Genomic DNA, 20,689 nt, shown 5'->3' on the forward strand with positions numbered 1-20,689 from the left:
CCCCAGCTGTGCCATGCAAATCCACAATGCTGACTAGGAGATTATTCCAAATCCGACACCATTCATCCGAAGGCCTGTTAAAGACAGTGTCCTGGCCAGATATACTAATACAGCTCTTCATCAATCCTGCTCCTCTGATAAGTGCCTCATTTACACATTGCCTGAGTCTCTCTCCTCCCATTCCCCTAAGTGACGAATGGGCGGGGAGTACTGGGTGAATGATGCCTGCCCTCTGGGCACTGAATCCCCAATGGACGAAGCACAGAGGCATTTATTACTTCATCCAACCATCCATTTATGATTCATTCCATTCATCCATCAGTCCATGATGCATCCATCCATCCAGAGTATAGTTTTGATCTGAAGTCTTTGGCAGGCAGGTTTTATTGAGATGGCATCGCTGTGGTGACAAAATAGAAAAAAAAATCAGCAGGGGAAAGAAACGTTTTCACTACCATTCAAAAGTTTGGAATCGCCAGTCTAACATGTCTCAGATGAATGTATGAATTGATTCTAATAGGCAACTTCACAGATTTCAAATAATAATAATAATAATAATAATAATACATAGCACTTTTCATGTTGATGCCAGCTCAAAGTGATTGACAGACAGGTGTTAAAGTTAAACAGTAATACAATAAATTATAAGTATTCATATAGAATCATATGAGTAATTGATACAGATCAAATGAAAAGATAAATATCACGAGATGTAGAGTTTTAATTAAACACTAAGTTAAAGAGGTATGTTTTTAGATGCTTCTTAAAAGTGAGCACTGAGCTTAACTGTCTAATAAAAGGTGAAGTGAGCCCCACAGTTTAGAAGCAGAATAATTGAATGAGTCTCTTTATGTTTTCTGTCAGTATCTGCAGATCTAAGATCACCTGCTGCAACATAAACAGACAGACACTCTGTGATGTAAGTGGGGCGTTAAGGTCATTTAGAGCCTTAAAAACTAGTAGCAGAACTTTAAATCTATTCTGAGTGATACCGGCAGCCAGGGCAGTTCTTTTAAAACAGGAGTGATCTGAGCTCTGTGTTTAGTTTTTGTTAGGACCTGTGCTGCTGTATTTTGAATGAGTTGTAAAGGATAGATTGTTTTCTTAGGAAGTCCAGTAAGAAGATCATTACAGTGATCAACTCTGCTTGAACAAAGGACTTTTCTGAACCAGAAAAGGCTGAACTTTAGTTATGTTTCTCAAGGGACTAAAAAAATAAATAATTTGACCAATAAACTTGGATGCTGTAAAAAAAAATCTAAACATTTGAATGTATCTAGACTGATGAACACAGCTGTATATGATTCTATGACTAAAAGCTTTAAAATTTAGAATGAAGTTATAACATAACTACCATTCATCCACAGTGCCTCATACTCAAAAGATAAGTTTTGAAATATTGATTAAAACATCTAAAATGGCCTTCACATGTTAAAATGTTAGTTAAAATGTTGAAACCTACATTGTAAAATTTTTACTGTCTATAAATTGTTTATCACATTGTTTATATGATTCCAGTACAATGTCTATGTTGGAATAAAACCTTGTATCTCCATTTCTGTCACTTTTATTGTTATTTTTTAAAAGAATTCACACACAAGCTGTAATTTATGATGTGTTAAATGATGAATCGAGTAACAGAAATTGGGTCAACTTTATACATCAAATCACACTGAATTAATTTATTATGCAGAATTATGCAGACTTTTAAAAAAAAAAATGACAAGTTGCCCTTCAAATTAAACTTTTTTAGATGAAATAAGTGCATCATGAATAAATATATGTAATTCTTATTACGTGTATATATTACTTTTGTTGTCATCAGTGTTAAAAACAAATTTTGAACATGTAACAAGAATTTATTTTGAGCAATTATGGGCCTATTTAACCCTCGTGTGCTGTTGATGTGTTTGTTACTCAGTGGTCTGGTGGTCCCACCTCATTATTGTCTTTTTTTTTAATCCATTCAGCTAAAACTACTTCTGTAAAAATACCAGATGTTTAAAATGTCACAAGTGTCCAGTGTAGGGCTCTCCTTTAGCAGCTGTAGCCAGTCAGCAGCCTGTCCATTTTGTCCACCCTCACACACACACATACACATACATAAACACACACACACACACACACACACACATACTGGTTTCCATGTTGGATGGGGACCAACTTTCTGACCATCATTTGCGGGGACCACCCTTTCTAAAGGTCCTAGACATTTGAAAAAAATCAGGAACACTAACCGCATCATTCTAAGCCTATACACGACTTAAAACATCCGAAACGATGAAGTAATGTTTTCCCCATGCTATATGGGGACTTATGAAAAATCTAGTGAACATGGCTGATGGGGACAAAATTTACATATTATTTGCATAATTCACACAAATTCCCATTTGATTTGTGGGGACCTCAAAAAAAACATAAGTGTATTACTAATGAAAAATTACATTAATTTAAATAAAGTAAATACTCCAAAATTGCATTTGTTAAAAAAAGGCTTAATCTATAGCTAAGAATTAAAAGACAGCAGTAGTACACCAATAACAGCTCAAGTTCTAAAATATAGCTTAGCTGTTCACAATGTAGGTAAGTAGCATGAGGCCTGCAAATGGTGCTAGTGATGCAAAGCATTACACATACCTATAACAACTAGTGCTGTGCATGTTGTCCATCTTCATAACAGCAGAATTTATGTTTGAATGACTGATATTCCTAGTTTTGATAGGAATATCAGTGTGATTAAAGTGAATATTAACAGATGAAGCAGTGAAAGTATATTTCTATTCACACACAAAGCACTGAAAGTGCAGTTATTAATGTCTGAATATTTTATATCATACAAAAACGCGACCATGACAGAGAAGTGGCTTGGAAAATGGATGGATGGACAACAACTCAAACCTTTAATCCCTTCTGCTTTTCACTGTTAGAGCTACTCTTTCTTTAATTCTCATACAGTCATAACTCATTTTTTTCAAATATATTTTTAACCACTCAACCACCCAACATCAGCTAACTACTACCTGTTCACCTCACACTTCTTATCACTAAAGGGGAACTGTCATGGCCCTCTACACCCTCAGAGAGGACCTAAGATATTCTAAATACAGGGGGTCCTCGACTTACGACGTTGATCCGTTCCTATGTCGCGTCGTAAACCGATTTTCGGTGTAAGTCGGAACATACGTACATACTGTACGTAAATAACATACTGTAAGCACTTATCAAAACTAAAATGGCGTACAATGCGACTGGGGTGACGCCGTCCTCCTCGGTCCTGAGCCGCGTAACCGTGTATTCTTTCGCTGCGCACACCAAACACGAAGTTCGCGTTACGACGTTTACGACGCAAAACCACTTAAGTCAAAACAAGGCTTTATACAGTAAATGGGAGACGTGTCGTAACCACGAAACATTGTAACTCGGGACTGACGTAACCCGAGGACCTCCTGTATGCTTTAAAATTGAGCAGTTCTAATTTTATCTGATCATCTTCTGGCAAGCAACATCTAAACAAATACAAATCAGAGCAAAAAAATCAGCAAGCCTATTCAGTTTGTATTGGAATTTGAAGTGTCAAATTAAAGAAGCCCCTTTGTCAATCTGCTCGGCTGTGTGCGTGCTGTTGTGATATGAACACTTGTATGAAATGTTGGTTTTGTGTGGTATAAGGTCGTGACTGTCAGGCATTTTGAATTCCAGCCCATCATTTCCATATTCCTCTGGAGTGCACACAGAACTTGTATGATGCACACTGCTTAAGAAATTAGCTGTTTAGTTCAGGTGATAATCCTCTCTGTGCTATTTGCTCGTTGCAATTCTGAAGCTGAACTATCATTTTAATTTTTGTTTCTTAACTTTTGCAGCACTTTTGGAGAGGACACCGTAAACGAGACTGTTTTTTTTTTTTTCTTCAGATGTGGGAAGGGGGGTCAGAGAGCCGAAATTTGAGTCATAGTTTGCTACTGTTTATCACTGTAATACAACTATTATTGCTATCTACTAATTGAACCTGAAGCTCATTGAAGACATTACACACATCTAAATTGCAGAATTAAAATTTTAATAAGTTCAATTTCACTTTTTGCCCAACTTTTTTCAAAGGCGTTCCGCATACAAAAAGAAAAAAAAACAAATAAAATCTTTAGACATAACATGACCACATGTCCTTGTTTCTACACTCATTGTCTATTTTATCAGCTCCACTTACTGTATAGCTGCAGTCCATCTGTTTCTCTGATACTCTGTTACCCCCTTTTACCCTGTTCTTCAGGGGTCAGGACGCCATCTACCCTCACATAGCAGGTCAGTGTTACTGCAGTGCTGAGAATGATCCACCACCCAAACAGTACCTGCTCTGTGAGGGTCCATGGGGGTCCTGACCACTGAAGAACAGGGTAACAGAGTATCAGAGAAACAGATGGACTACAGTCTGTAACTGTAGAACTACAGAGTGGAACTATACAGTAAGTGGAGCTGATAAAGTGGACAGTGAGTGTAGAAACGAGGAGGTGGTCAGAATGTTATGCCTGATTGGTGCAAATGATTCTTTTCTAAAAACATTTGCCAATAAACATTTAGCATTTTTTGCTATTTTTTTTCACTTCAGAACAAAATAACAAAATGTGGAAATGCTTTTAAAACAACAGGAAATAAGCTCCACCTTTTTGCTGAAATATGAGAAACAAAAATGACCATACCGTAGAGTTGGTAATCTTCACATTATGTATGCTACAGTTTCTTTTTGTAGGCCGTAATGCGATTGTAAACATAGAACTTCAGGTTCTGCCAGTCCCGGTTTTTAAGAGCTTCTGGTTCAGCCCTTAAGCACCTCTCACAGTCACTCTTTGCTGGTACAGTGCAAGCTGTTATGAATCGATTCATGTGCCTTTCCACCGCCTGCACCTCTGTCTGCTTCCAGGGTCTTTTCTTCTTCTGGGTAGCTTTACCTGAAAGCGGTCAGAAAAAACAAATCTGTAATTGAAAGGATAAGGAAGATTCTGAGCTGGAATTCTGATCTGAAGTTTTAATCCTATATCAGTACATATGTAAGCCTCTAAAATACAGTGCTACAGCACAGTACAGTATCAACTTTAGCTTTGTTAAAAATGATTTCAGGTGATATTAAAGTTACTTCATGTTGTGTTGCTTTTACAGTATAAGTAATACTGCAAGTACAAGTAATACTATGCATCCATCCACTCATTAAACTGCTTGAGCCTCTGTGAACATCCAGCACTGGCAGTTGGTATAGGGGCTAGTTATTGCTAATATTTTAAGTATTAGAACAGTTACTGTTACGAGTCCCATTTCAAGCACCTAGAAGACTCTACCAATGATTCAAGTAACCCCACCAACAACTACAGATGGATTTCTGAGCACTGTGATCTTGAGATCCATGTGCATACAGAACAGAACCACTTAAAGCAGTTGGGCACAACAATTCGGCAGCAAAGTGTTCAAACCATAAAGGTATTTATGGAAACATCTTAAAAGGGAAACAATAAAAAACAAAAACAGCATTAGCTGACTTAGTATGGATTTTATTAAGTAGGTGAATGCTTTTGCCCAGAAATTGGTGAGCACATAAATACACTATATTGCCAAAAGCATTTGGTCATCTGCCTTCACATGCATATGAACTTGAGTTACAGCCCATTCTGAATCCATAGGGTTTAATATGATCTCGGCCCACCCTTTGCAGCTATAACAGCTTCAACTCTTCTGGGAAGGCTTTCCACAAGGGTTAGGAGGGTGTTTATGGGAATTTCTGACAGGTCCCCGTTCTTCCAGAAGCACATTTGTGAGGTCAGACACTGATGTTGGACGAGAAGGCCTGGCTCGCAGTCTCCGCTCTACTTCATCCCAAAGGTGTTCTATCAGGTTGACGTCAGGACTCTGTGCAGGCCAGTCAGGTTCTTCCACAACAAACTTGCTCATCCATGTCTTTAGGGACCTTGCTTTGTGCACTGGGGCCGTCCTCAAAACTGTTCCCACAAAGTTGGAAGCATGAAATCTCTTGGTGCTGAAGCATTAAGAGTTCCTTTCCCTGGAACTGAGGGGCCAAGCCCAACTCCTGAAAAACAACCCCACACCATGATCCCCCCTCCACCAAACTTTACACTTGGCACAATGCAGCCAGACAAGCACTGTTGTCCTGGCAACTGCCAAACCCAGACTCGTCCATCGGAGCACTACGCACCTCAGCATCCGCTGACCCTGCTCTGTAATTTTACGTGGCCGACCACTTCGTGGCTAAGTTGCTGTCGTTCCCAGTCACTTCCGGTTAGTTATAATATCACTGACAGTTGACTGTGGAATATTTAGCAGTGAGCAAATTTTACGACTGGACTTGCTGCACAGGTGGCGTCCGATCACGGTACCACACTGGAATTCACTGAGCTCCTGAGAGCGACCCATTCTTTCACTAATGTCTGTAGAAGCAGTCTGCAGGCCTAGGGGCTCGGCTTTATACACCTGTGGCCATGGAAGTGACTGGAACACCTGAATTCAATGATTGGATTGGTGACTGAATACTTTTGGCAATATAGTGTACCTGGTTAAAGAACTCCCTCTGTTACTGTGTTAATGATTGGTTTAATGAGTGAGCAACAGTTTGTGAAATCTGTAAATTGCTGTACTGCTCATTTTTTAGCCTTTACAGAGAAAAGTAACAAAAATTTAAATAGCACAGATTTTTAATTTTTCAGTGACAAAATTACTGGGGATGCATCAATAACACAATAATATAATCAATAACATTGTACCAGCCGATACCATGCTCATTAACTTGTACTTGACCTCAAAAAAATTTACTGTTATCAAAATCCAATACCAGCTGATACCTTGTGGCATAAGCCAAGTGTGCACTGCTGCACAAATGAACAAATGACACCAGCTGGCAGTGAAGGAGGTTCTGCTCTCACAGAGAAAAGTTGCAGACTCCATGAGAGTCAGACCAAAATCCGTCTGTAACCTTAAGCGTTCCTCCTTGGCAGATTCCCACCAGACATAAACTCAGATGCACATGCAGTCATTCTCTCTAAGAACTAAACAATTCTAAGGAGGTTATGGTGTTGTATGGCAAAATCAGTATTGGCAAGTACTAAGAAACATGTACTTTTGCTAAGTCTGGAAAAAAATGGTATTGATGCACCAATAAAATTACAAGCAGATGTCAGGTGGTCAGTGATTCAAAGGTGGGCAGTCTTTTTATATTCCCATGTGGCTGCCATCAGTGTTACCACAGCATTTTCTAGTTTAATTCATACACTGACAGTATGTCTCTAACATACAAAATAAAAATGTGTAAAGAGATTACCTTTGGAAGAATGCCTCATAGCACCGAATCTTGAAGGTGTCTCATCTTCATCTGATAGTCGTTTGTATTTCTTAGGTGGTGGTGGTGGCGGCATTTCATTCTTCTTGGTGGGAGAAAGTGACTCTTCTGCTGATGGCTCTATAGAAATTAATTCATAATCGAATAATTTCAAAATGCCTCAGAATGCTGACAATACATTAAGGATGTTTGAGTTATAGTTAGTGCATTTAAGTGCATTAAACCATTAAAGCATAATTGTGCAATTAAAGCATAAATTTTATAAGTATATTCATCTTCTTTTTATTATAATCAGTGTACAATAAAAAGCCACGACAAAAAGTGCCAACCGGCTCAAGTTCACTCAGTTTACCTGGGTAGTCTAGACAGCTAAAAGTGTTTAGACAAAAAACAGACCTAACCATGAAAGTATGACTGTCATGGAATTACAGTAGGTTTGATTTAAGTATCCCATTAATTATGTTTGATTTTTTTTTACATCACTGTTTTTGTTTTTTTTGTTTTTTTTACAGTCATTCCATATCCTAAAGATATGCACATTTGACAAACTATATTACACTATAATGACAACAAATCATTGTCATTATCCATTAGTTAGCTAAATAACTATATAATAATAGCTGAAACTCCTATGTGTTGGGACTTACAATAAAAAGCAAGAAATTAAGTTTATCACGATAGAGGCAAAATATACTGTTTCAACAGTAATTTACTGACAAAACATACCATCAACAGTAGATGTTGATGATGAACGCTTTTCCTCCTGTGCACTCGTGTCTTCATCACTGTCCAGAATTTTTTCTGTGAGACATATACAAAGTATAGCTTAACAATGTGATTAAACAAAAAGGAATAGAGAATAAACAAATGAAAGTCAAATAACTCACCATCTGGATCTATCCCAATTTCATCCAAGTTCTTGCCATGAAACTCTGCTAATCTTCCTTGCTCCAGTGCCATTAGAACTTTGCTGATCTTGGCGAGCTGCAGCGTCTTCTCAGGTAGTCGATAGAACTCACGATGGATTCTTATATCATGTCCAAGAAAATTGGCAAGCTGATCCATCTCTGTATCTGTCATGTTCAGGACTGTTGAAAGGGTTGCAGCATGCTTTCGCAGTCTGGTAGATGTTAGCGACTCGGGGCACCTTGCACCACATGCCTTTGCAAAGCCACGAATGCAGTCTGAACCTCGGAAATGTGTCATAGCTTCTGGTCTTGCAAACATATAACCATTGTCCTTTAGAACCCCACAAGCCTCTCTCTGCTTAACAAGGAGTTCTAACGCACCCAGCATTTTTGGAGTCAGAAGAATTGGAACCGGGCGACCGCGTTTTCCTCTAATAACAATCCTTGAGAAGTGTCTGCAGAGTTTTTTTTCCACTTCAGAGAGCGCCCAGTCCACATCCACATGTGGGTCAGAAGTGTCTCTTGATGAAAATGCAGATAAGGGCATGCTTGCCACCTCTCCTTCCCTGCGCCGGTTAAAAAGTATGATCTGGGCCAGACACACCTTTGCCAGCTCCATCCAGGCCTTTGTAGAGGGACTTTCAGAGAGTGAATTGTACCACTCATCTTGCACTTGAGTGAGATATGCATGCATTTTTTGGACATCTTCGGTAAAGGGCATGACAGTAGGCACATTCCACTTTGCTTCCCTGATGTTCCTCAAAGCTGTAGCCGAGATCAGTTCATTCCACTTTTCCTGATGAACATCCTGAAACTCACTGGCATTCTTCACAAGTTTGTCATTGTTTGAGATTAATCCCTGAGCTTTTAAGAGTTTGCTTACTTTAACCAGGGTATTCCCAAGTTTGTTTGCTAGTGATGGAATCAAAAACTTATTTGTTTCACTGTCATACCCACATGTCAACTTGACAGCTTTGACAGTCTCCATGTACTTCTTTGGATTTATGAGGTCTTCCATTTTTTTTAAGGTGGTGACTTTTCTAGCATTGCGAATCAGCCTTCCCATTTCTCGCATCTTCTCTCGCACAGACTGTTGATTTTTGGCTGATGTTCCACCTTTGTTTAACAAGTGCTGCCCAACATCAATAATGACTTGGTCATTTTTTACTATATCTGTAATTGGGTCAGGATTCATGGCACTGATTACTCCCCACAGTTGTTTACTAAGAGTTGAAGGTACAGGCCCTGTGTATGTACACATGGACTGAACACGGTTCTTTCCTGGTTTGGGGGCAACCGATCCAGGTCGAAGTCTACAACTGCGCACATGTCGCCATAGCACCCTTCTTGTAAAAAGTCCTTGACAGTATGCACAGTGCATGAAGTCATTTCCTTGCACTTCTTTAGGTGGACGTTTAAATGGCACTAGTTTTCCCTTTCCTGACTCCATGACAGCAGCATTGTGAGCATAGTTTCCTCGGTTGCGAATGTAGTTTAGATGGGTTTTTCTCTCCTTGGAACCCTTTGGAAAGCTTAAAGCTTTAGCCACATCAGATTTATCTTGGTGTGCATGTTCAAGATGCCTTGCCATCTTAGCATAAGGGATACAGCAATACAAGCAATACTGTCTCTTGTTGTACACTCTCTTCCCACCTTTTTTTGTGCATGCACCAACAACAATGCTGTCATTTACATTCTGACTTGAACATGGTTCTTCATCTGATCCAGACACTTCAGATGTAAGTCTGTGCCTATCAGAGATCATTTTGTCTGAAGTTGTGGAGTCACAGACAGGGGAACTCACTGAGCCATAGACATCCAGTAAATCATCATGAGACTTATATTTTGGTTTAAGGCTATCATCACTGTCCCTTTCAGAAGTAGTATCTGGAATGTAATTATCTGAACTGTCTGGTGTAGAATCATCTTCACCCTCTGATGTAGAATCATACAGTTCATCAGAATTTTCAAGATCTGTGTCTTTTATCTAAAAAACAAAAATAATGAGAAATCTGTAAATCTGCAACAATTAGTTAAACAGTTTATCAGTAAATTGACAAGTAAATCAGCAACTATTCTGACAATTGTATAAGGGTTGATTTTTTACTTCTTGTACAAAAAAAAGTACTGCATGGATTTTCACTGTTTGTTGGTATTTTACAGACCAAATGATTTATCAATGAATAATTCAACACACTGAATAACTGATCATGAAAAAGGTTGTTGTTTGAAGTTGTAAATACAACCTCAGATCTTCGTTTTGCCACTTAATTGAAAACTTACTATGACACTCTTGGTCCGTCTCAGTCTTGGTACAAAAACTTCATTTTTGTTTTCAAAACATGTCACAATCTGTTAATGAAACAAACAAAATAAATAACATTTAACACCATTATTTGGAGAGACACATACACACATATTACTTGAAAAAAAATGAACAAAGAAAAACATCAAATTCATAACAGAATATTTCTTCTTGTCCAATCAAGCTCTGCATTCATACATGTTAAACAAAATAACCTTTCTGAGAATATTTCACACTATATGCTAAAGTTCCTTGTGGGAACCAGTCCAATTTTTCAAACACACTATCTGCTCACACTCTGACTGAAGGTGTGTTGCGGGGACGTCGTGAGTGTCCAGAATAGAATGACAATTAACCAAGATAAAAATCCCTGTGAAAGTTCAAATCTGCTGGAAAAGTTCCAATACCACTCATAACATTAAGCTGTGCGCAGGTATACTGACTCAAACTAGATCACAGTTACAATTAAATGCCTTTTTCCTTTTAGATGCTTAAAATAACAAAACAACAAAAAAGTGACAAGGACAGACTGGAGAATTCAATCTACAGTACCTGTTGAGGAGTGTTGGCTGGACCAGTAGCATCATCCATCTCTGACAGGAGACAAGGATGGGAGTTGCACGCCGCCATAGTATTAACTTTAATGCAGCATGTCTGTAAATGGAAATTTCATATTAAATGCTATTTTAGAAAATGAAAATATAGAAAAAAAAAAAATCTGATGAAAATGCTGCGTGACATGAAAAAAGACTTATTACTTCTTCAGACAAAATCTCTACAATGAGATGCATGGCAACATACACCAGACTTCAGAGAAAAAAAAGTAAAACAAAGAATTTCTTTATGTCAAGCCAAGACCTGTCTACCCTTTACACACCAAAAATATAAGAGGCTTTGTGGGCACCTTTCACACTCTATGCTAAAGTTCCTTGTGGGGACCAGTTTTTATCCAAGTTTTCAAACGCTGTTTCGATCCATTCAAACACACCTTCTGCTCACACACTGACTGAAGGTGTGTTGTGGGGACGTCGTGAGCGTCCAGAACAGAGTGATAATTAACCAAGATAAAAATCCCTGTGAAAGTTCAAATCTGCTCTACCTGTCCCACTACCACTAAGCTACTGTATGCACATCATTAAACTGTGTTCGGGTTTACTGACTCACACTAGATCACAGTCTAAATAAATGTCTTCCTCCTTTTCGATGCTTAAAATAACAAAACCAAAAAAACTTGACAAAGAAAGACTGTAGAGGTCAAATTGAAGCTATGAACATGAATGTACCTGTTGAGTAGTGTTGGTTGGACCAGTAGCATCATCCATCTGAGACTTTGAAAGGCGGGAAGGACGGGAGTCGTGCGCTACCATAGCATTATCTGTAACGCTGCTTGTCTGTAAATGGATATTTCATAAAGACACTATTTTAGAAAACTAAAATATAGAAACAAAAATCAATCTGATGAAAATGCTGTATGACAGACAAAAAGACTAACTACTTCTTCAGACAAAATCTCTTAGAGGAGATGCATGGCAACATACACCAGACTTCAGAGAAAAAAAAAGTCAAATCATAAAAAATTTCTTTCTGCCCAGCCAAGCTCTGACCACCTTTACACACCCTAAACAGGTTTTATGGGCACCTTTCACACTCTATGCTAAAGTTACTTGTGGGGACCAGTTTTTATCCAAGTTTTCAAACGCTGTTTCGATCCATTCAAACACACCTTCTGCTCACACACTGACTGAAGGTGTGTTGTGGGGACATCGTGAGCGTCCAGAATAGAGTGATAATTAACCAAGATAAAAATCCCTGTGAAAGTTCAAATCTGCTCTACCTGTCCCACTACCACTAAGCTACTGTATGCACATCATTAAACTGTGTTCGGGTTTACTGCCTCACACTAGATCACAGTCTAAATAAATTTCTTCCTCCTTTTCGATGCTTAAAATAACAAAACTAAAAAAACTTGACAAAGAAAGACTGTAGAGGTCAAATTGAAGCTATGAACATGAACGTACCTGTTGAGTAGTGTTGGTTGGACCAGTAGCATCATCCATCTGAGACTTTGAAAGGCGGGAAGGACGGGAGTCGTGCGCTACCATAGCATTATCTGTAACGCTGCTTGTCTGTAAATGCATATTTCATAAAGACACTATTTTAGAAAACTAAAATATAGAAACAAAAATCAATCTGATGAAAATGCTGTACGACAGACAAAAAGACTAACTACTTCTTCAGACAAAATCTCTTAGAGGAGATGCATGGCAACATACACCAGACTTCAGAGAAAAAAAAAGTCAAATCATAAAAAATTTCTTTCTGCCCAGCCAAGCTCTGACCACCTTTACACACCCTAAACAGGTTTTATGGGCACCTTTCACACTCTATGCTAAAGTTACTTGTGGGGACCAGTTTTTATCCAAGTTTTCAAACGCTGTTTCGATCCATTCAAACACACCTTCTGCTGACACACTGACTGAAGGTGTGTTGTGGGGACGTCGTGAGCGTCCAGAATAGAGTGATAATTAACCAAGATTAAAATCCCTGTGAAAGTTCAAATCTGCTCTACCTGTCCCACTACCACTAAGCTACTGTAAGCACATCATTAAACTGTGTTCGGGTCTACTGACTCACACTAGATAACAGTCTAAATAAATTTCTTCCTCCTTTTAGGTGCTAAAAATAACAAAACTAAAAAAACCGTGACAAAGAAAGACTGTAAAACTCTATACGGAGCTATGAACATGAATGTACCTGTTGAGTAGTGTTAGTTGGACCAGTAGCATCATCCATTTGAGTCTTTGACAGGAGGGAAGGACGGGAGTCGTGCGCTACCATAGCATTATCTGTAACGCTGCTTATCTGTAAATGCATATTTCATAAAGACACTATTTTAGAAAACTAAAACATAGGAAAAAAGGTCAATCTGATGAAAATACTGTATGACAGACAAAAACACTGACTGCCTCTTCAGACAAAATCTCTTAGAGGAGATGCATGGCAACATACACCAGACTTCAGAGAAAAAAAAAGTAAAATAAAAAAAAATTTCTTTCTGCCCAGCCAAGCTCTGACCACCTTTACACACCCTAAACAGGTTTTTGGGCACCTTTCACACTCTATGCTAAAGTTCCTTGTGGGGACCAGTTTTTATCCAAGTTTTCAAACGCTGTTTCGATCCATTCAAACACACCTTCTGCTGACACACTGACTGAAGGTGTGTTGTGGGGACGTCGTGAGTGTCCAGAATAGAGTGATAATTAACCAAGATTAAAATCCCTGTGAAAGTTCAAATCTGCTCTACCTGTCCCACTACCACTAAGCTACTGGACATACAACATTAAATTGTGTTTGGGTCTACTGCCTCACACTAGATCACAGTCTAAATAAATTTCTTCCTCCTTTTCGATGCTTAAAATAACAAAACTAAAAAAACTTGACAAAGAAAGACTGTAGAGGTCAAATTGAAGCTATGAACATGAACATACCTGTTGAGTAGTGTTGGTTGGACCAGTAGCATCATCCATCTGAGACTTTGAAAGGCGGGAAGGACGGGAGTCGTGCGCTACCATAGCATTATCTGTAACGCTGCTTATCTGTAAATGCATATTTCATAAAGACACTATTTTAGAAAACTAAAACATAGGAAAAAAGGTCAATCTGATGAAAATACTGTATGACAGACAAAAAGACTAACTACTTCTTCAGACAAAATCTCTTAGAGGAGATGCATGGCAACATACACCAGACTTCAGAGAAAAAAAAAGTCAAATCATAAAAAATTTCTTTCTGCCCAGCCAAGCTCTGACCACCTTTACACACCCTAAACAGGTTTTATGGGCACCTTTCACACTCTATGCTAAAGTTACTTGTGGGGACCAGTTTTTATCCAAGTTTTCAAACGCTGTTTCGATCCATTCAAACACACCTTCTGCTGACACACTGACTGAAGGTGTGTTGTGGGGACGTCGTGAGCGTCCAGAATAGAGTGATAATTAACCAAGATTAAAATCCCTGTGAAAGTTCAAATCTGCTCTACCTGTCCCACTACCACTAAGCTACTGTAAGCACATCATTAAACTGTGTTCGGGTCTACTGACTCACACTAGATAACAGTCTAAATAAATTTCTTCCTCCTTTTAGGTGCTAAAAATAACAAAACTAAAAAAACCGTGACAAAGAAAGACTGTAAAACTCTATACGGAGCTATGAACATGAATGTACCTGTTGAGTAGTGTTAGTTGGACCAGTAGCATCATCCATTTGAGTCTTTGACAGGAGGGAAGGACGGGAGTCGTGCGCTACCATAGCATTATCTGTAACGCTGCTTATCTGTAAATGCATATTTCATAAAGACACTATTTTAGAAAACTAAAACATAGGAAAAAAGGTCAATCTGATGAAAATACTGTATGACAGACAAAAACACTGACTGCCTCTTCAGACAAAATCTCTTAGAGGAGATGCATGGCAACATACACCAGACTTCAGAGAAAAAAAAAGTAAAATAAAAAAAAATTTCTTTCTGCCCAGCCAAGCTCTGACCACCTTTACACACCCTAAACAGGTTTTTGGGCACCTTTCACACTCTATGCTAAAGTTCCTTGTGGGGACCAGTTTTTATCCAAGTTTTCAAACGCTGTTTCGATCCATTCAAACACACCTTCTGCTGACACACTGACTGAAGGTGTGTTGTGGGGACGTCGTGAGTGTCCAGAATAGAGTGATAATTAACCAAGATTAAAATCCCTGTGAAAGTTCAAATCTGCTCTACCTGTCCCACTACCACTAAGCTACTGGACATACAACATTAAATTGTGTTTGGGTCTACTGCCTCACACTAGATCACAGTCTAAATAAATTTCTTCCTCCTTTTCGATGCTTAAAATAACAAAACTAAAAAAACTTGACAAAGAAAGACTGTAGAGGTCAAATTGAAGCTATGAACATGAATGTACCTGTTGAGTAGTGTTGGTTGGACCAGTAGCATCATCCATCTGAGACTTTGAGAGGAGGGTCCGTCCGAAGTTGCATGCCGCCATAGTATCAGCTTGTATGCTGCTTATCTATAAAGGCAGTTTTTAGTGATATGCTTCTGTTTCTGTTTACATTTACATTTATGGCATTTGGCTGATGCTCTTATCCAGAGCGACTTAAAATTCAACCCTAACCCTAACCCATTTGATCATTTTACACAAGTAGGCGAAGGCAGTGTTAGAAGTCTTGCCCAAGGACTCTTATTGGTATAGTGTAGGGTGTTTACCCAGGCGGGGACTGAACCCTAGTCTACAGCATAGAAGGCAGAGGTGTTAACCACTACACTAACCAACCACACTGTTTTACATAATCTGTATGCAATTAAACATTTGATTTAAAATTGTTATTATACCTGCTGAGTTTTCACATTATGTTCATCCCCAGTCTTTAAATGGAAGGGATGGTTGGAGTTCTCTACATTTGCATCATTAGCTGTTTCTTCACCCACCTGCAACATTTTTAATAAGAATTAGTTATAAAGCAGAAATCCGATTCCTGTCTAACTCATGCAGATCCAGAGTTTCACCATTATCTGATTATTCAAGACTATGTAAACACATTGAATTAGATACTGACACAATCTGATTTTCTGCAATTATCAGATTATTAAATGTACACAAAGTGAATCAGTTACTGACACAGTCTGTTATTCTGCAGTTATCAGATTATTAAGTGCATGTAAACACACTCACTAATCTAAAATAATTGGTATTTTGATTGGTATTTTGTTATGCAGATTTTTTTCTCAAAGTAATAGAGACAAACATATTTCTAATTTATTCAAACTATAATTCAAGCACAAGGTTATTTAATACATTCTGAAACACTGATAGCCGTTCTGTTTACTGTGTACTGTGCAACATACCTTTGTTCTCCACGGGCAATCTTCACCTCCATAGTCATAAGTTACTTCTTCTCCTTCTTTGATGTCATTCAAGGCAAACAAACAAAGGTGGGGTTTTCCATTCACGTCAATTTTTTTCATCCTACAGTTTGGATGTTGGTGTTCGTCATTAACTAGCCGTCCAAATGATCCATCTTCTCTAGCGGCATCAATACTTATAAAGATGGAAACATAAAAAAGGGCTTACACAATATATTACACCAAAATTAGAGTATCACTTAGTTTAGCGTAGTATAGTTCAGTATAAGGAGTGTAGTTTAGGAACAACTTGAAATCTTACCACCATGTTTTCCCTCTCCACTTAAACGCAAACATAAATGCAGCACATGACGGGTGGTAAAGTTTTCTTCTTCTCTGGGATTCTGCATCATTTATCATATCTCCTCTATATTCAACAACAAAATCTCCTTTGCAAATTGAACCCTTTGCAAATACACCACGTCCTGTAAAACACAACAAAAACATTTTCAACAAAACAGGAAAACTTTTCTCTATTCTACCATTATTCATTTGTCTATGGTAATATGAACCACAAAAAAAAAACACAAAAATTGACCTCAACAGATGGTCGCTCATTTGAGATAGACAGCAATATAGTGCCTATTTAATGTACCCTGAAGGTTTGCATCAGATGCTCATATGGGCGGTATGGGCAACAATTTATATCATGGTATAATTAAGATTACTGATGCTTTTGGTGTATATCACAGTTTAGTATATTTACATTAATGGCTACCACAAAGGACTGACTTTTACTGCAGCTCACTACACAAGAGGTGAGGGAGTCAGTGAGGTCTGCACTGTTTGTATGTTGTGTTATCTGCATTTACATGCACACTGGTATAAAAGTAATGACAAAACTAATACCTTAAAAAGAGTTTCACCTGGTAAACCACATGAACTGGTATATCACCCAACCAGTGTTAGATTAATAATTACTAACTAATAAATCTATCAGACACCACCTTACCTTTCACTGCATTGATGTATTTCACCTCTAGTCTGCATGTTTTGTCTGTCTTTGAAACAACGTGCTGAATTGCATCCTTAAGGGGACTGATACGGGGTGGCATTTCAAACTGCAGGGAAATATTTCACAAGTTAGTTATCAATGGATTTAATTAAGGATTGAGAACTTTACAATGATTACCTATATATGATTTTTAAAATTTATTTCTTATACCCAGATACTTCAACAGCAAAGGAACTGCATACTTTCAAGATTTCTCATTTTTTCAGGCCACCACCTCTGAAAAGCCTTTGAGTAACATATGAAACTCAAATATAAAACAAAAATGGGAATGTGGTAGAGTTCAGTGTAAAAACAGGTTTGTATAATCCAGCTTCTGGTTTACCATGCCCAGTGTTAAATCACTCAGGGCCAATATCTATATAAAATATAGCTGTGAAATAAACTATAATCAAGATGTTTTATTTGTTTGTTTGTTTTTAACAACCTAGTAAAGTGAATGACACCATGAAATTGGGCTGCAAAGTCAACCTGGTCTGTGCAGTAAAAAGTAGTAAAGCCTAAGACCTCGAGCTCAGTTAAATAGCTGGCCCAATGCTCTCACTTTGGTTTAGCTCGGTTTAGCTTTCAGTGCTTTGACTTTTTCCCTTCGGTTTTGTTACTTGCTGATGCTCCAACGCCGAAATATGTTGTTTTAACGTCGTAGGGCACAAACCACTTCAGCCGCGGCTGCCGGGAATGGAAGGGATTAAGAGCTTAACCGCGAGGTTGGAACTGGCTTGTGTTTCGAACTGGCCCGCTCCACCTTAAATGAAGCGGCAGTTAATGTTATAAGAACTGAGGCGCCATAATGTAATTGCTGCACCGCTTAAGGTGGAACGGCAAAATTCGAACTAGACGTTGGCGAAACGGAAGCCATCTTCAGCCCAGTTTAGCCAGGGCACGATTCTTACCACGAGAAAGGTTTATGAACGTGTTTCTCCATAACACGCAAAACTCTGCCGGGTTCGGTTCGGTACATTTCACAGAAACATTGGACACTTACTGAACACCTCTCAACGCCTCCCTGCCTGCTGACCTCTGGGCTTTAAATCACTTCTATCTGCTGAATGTACAGCTTAATGCCAGCTGTGTTAATGATGAAGGTACACGTGGCTTCAAATTAAAAGTCTGCCAACGTAACGCGCAGAGAAAAAGAAAGTTAATTGTATTACATTTCTCTATAAAGCACTCTAGGTCAAAATCTGTGGTTTTATGTGTATTCTATGAATTCACTTAAAGTCACTAAAATGTAAATGTATAATTGTGTGTTTATATACATACATACATACATACATACACACACACTATATTGCCAAAAGTATTCAGTCACCTTTGCAAATCATTGAATTGAGGTGTTCCAGTCACTTCCATGACCGCAGGTGTGTAAAGCCGAGCCCCTAGGCCTGCAGACTGCTTCTACAGACATTAGTGAAAGAATGGGTCGCTCTCAGGAGCTCAGAGAATTCCAGCGTGGTGCCGTGATCGGACGCCACCTGTGCAGCAAGTCCAGTTGTGAAATTTCCTCACTACTAAATATTCCACAGTCCACTGTCAGTGGGATTATAACAAAATGGAAGCGATTGGGAACGACAGCAACTCAGCCACGAAGTGGTCGGCCATGTAAAATGACAGAGCGGTCAGCGGATGCTGAGGGGCATAGTGCACAGAGGTCACCGACTTTCTGCAGAGTCAATCACTACAGACCTCCAAACTTCATGTGGCCTTCAGATCAGCTCAAGAACAGCGTAGAGAGCTTCATGGAATGGGTTTCCATGGCCGAGCAGCTGCATCCAAGCTTTACACCACGAAGCACAATGCAAAGCGTCCCTGTGAGGGATGGATGGGGTCGTCCACAATGCTGGTGGCTTTCCGGATACAACGTGTGATGTAGATGTCCATGATGGAGGGGAGAGAGACCCCGATGATTTTCCCAGCTGTCCTCACTATACACGGTAGGGTCTTGCAATCCGAGGTGGAGCAATTCCCAAACCATCACCTTAGTTTTGTCCACATTCAGAGACAGGTTGTTGGTTCCACACCAGTCCGTTAGCCACTGCACCTCCTCTCTGTATGCTGACTTGTCATTTTTGCTGATCAGACCCACCACAGTCATGTCATCAGCAAACTTGATGATGAGATTTGAGCTGTACTTTGCCATCAGTAGAGTGGACTAAACACACAGCCTTGAGGGGCACTGGTGCTCAGTGTGGTGGTGCTGGAGGTGTTCTTACCCATCCTGACTAACTGAGATCTCACAGTTACAGTAGTCATTGAGGCAGGACACTGGAGGCTTCTTTGGCACAGGGATGTTGATGGTGGACTTGAAGCACATCGGAACGACTGCAGTGCTCAGAGAGATGTTGAATATGTCCGTGAGAACATCAGCCAGCTGTTCGGCGCATTCTCTGAGCACTCTGCCTGGTATGCTGTCGGATCCTGGTGCTTTTCATGGGTTGACTCTATGTAGAGTTCTCCGCACATCAGCAGTGGACAGACACAGTGCCTGTTTACTTGGAGGAGGTGTGGTTTTCCTTACCATCATGCCGTTCTGTGCCTCAAACCTTGCACAGAAGTTATTAAGCATGTCTGAAAGGGAGGAATCACTGTCATAAGAAGGTGGAGGTGACTTGTAGTTGGTGATGGCCTGGATGCCCTGCCACATGTACCGTGTGTCAGCAGTGTTTTGAAAATGATCATGGATTTTTTTTGAGGAGGCGCGCTTAGCCTCTTTGATGGCCTGGGAGAGCTTGGCTCTTGCCACCCTGAGGCTTGCTTTGTCCCTTGACTTCAAAGCCTTGTCTTGGGTTCTCAGCAGCATGCACACCTCTGCAGTCATTCATGGTTTCTGGTTGGGGTGACTTGTGACGAGTTTGGAGACTGTAACATCATCAACGCACTTGCTGATGTAGCCAGTCGCTGATTCTGTGTACTCCTCCAGGTTGATGGAGTCACCGGTAGTAGCTGCTACTCTGAACATCTCCCAGTCAGTGTGCTCAAAACAGTCCTGAAGAGCAGAGAGAGCTCCTGGTGGCAAGGTTCTCACTTGCTTCTGGTCTGGTTTGGCACATCTGATGAGCGGTCTGTATGCTGGGATGAGCATCACAGAGATGTGGTCTGAGTAGCCATAGTGGGGGCGGGGCTCAGCCCTGTACACGCTGGGGATGTTTGTGTAAACAAGATGCAGCAC

At 39.5% G+C, this 20,689-nt stretch overlaps 2 protein-coding genes across 2 annotated transcripts; both read right to left on the reverse strand.

Moving 5' to 3' along the window:
• Positions 1-4,599: 4,599 nt before the first annotated feature.
• Positions 4,600-9,441, reverse strand: LOC119264275. The gene is made up of 4 exons (XM_037542527.1): positions 8,224-9,441; positions 8,063-8,137; positions 7,319-7,456; positions 4,600-4,946 (listed from the first exon to the last, which is right to left on the reverse strand). The coding sequence occupies exons 1-4, from the start codon at positions 9,437-9,439 to the stop codon at positions 4,729-4,731; spliced, it is 1,647 nt and encodes a 548-aa protein (XP_037398424.1). The 5' UTR covers positions 9,440-9,441; the 3' UTR covers positions 4,600-4,728.
• Positions 9,442-10,491: 1,050 nt separating this feature from the next.
• On the reverse strand, positions 10,492-18,853 carry LOC119263291. The gene is made up of 12 exons (XM_037538175.1): positions 18,833-18,853; positions 17,461-17,569; positions 16,771-16,933; positions 16,452-16,644; positions 15,939-16,034; positions 15,508-15,615; positions 14,038-14,145; positions 13,304-13,411; positions 12,568-12,675; positions 11,833-11,940; positions 11,102-11,203; positions 10,492-10,596 (listed from the first exon to the last, which is right to left on the reverse strand). The coding sequence occupies exons 2-12, from the start codon at positions 17,561-17,563 to the stop codon at positions 10,492-10,494; spliced, it is 1,302 nt and encodes a 433-aa protein (XP_037394072.1). The 5' UTR covers positions 17,564-17,569; positions 18,833-18,853.
• Between the last annotated feature and the right edge of the window lie 1,836 nt (positions 18,854-20,689).

Source organism: Pygocentrus nattereri, chromosome 1 (genome assembly GCF_015220715.1).
Source record: "Pygocentrus nattereri isolate fPygNat1 chromosome 1, fPygNat1.pri, whole genome shotgun sequence".
In the NCBI taxonomy this organism is placed as follows: Eukaryota; Metazoa; Chordata; class Actinopteri; order Characiformes; family Serrasalmidae; genus Pygocentrus; species Pygocentrus nattereri.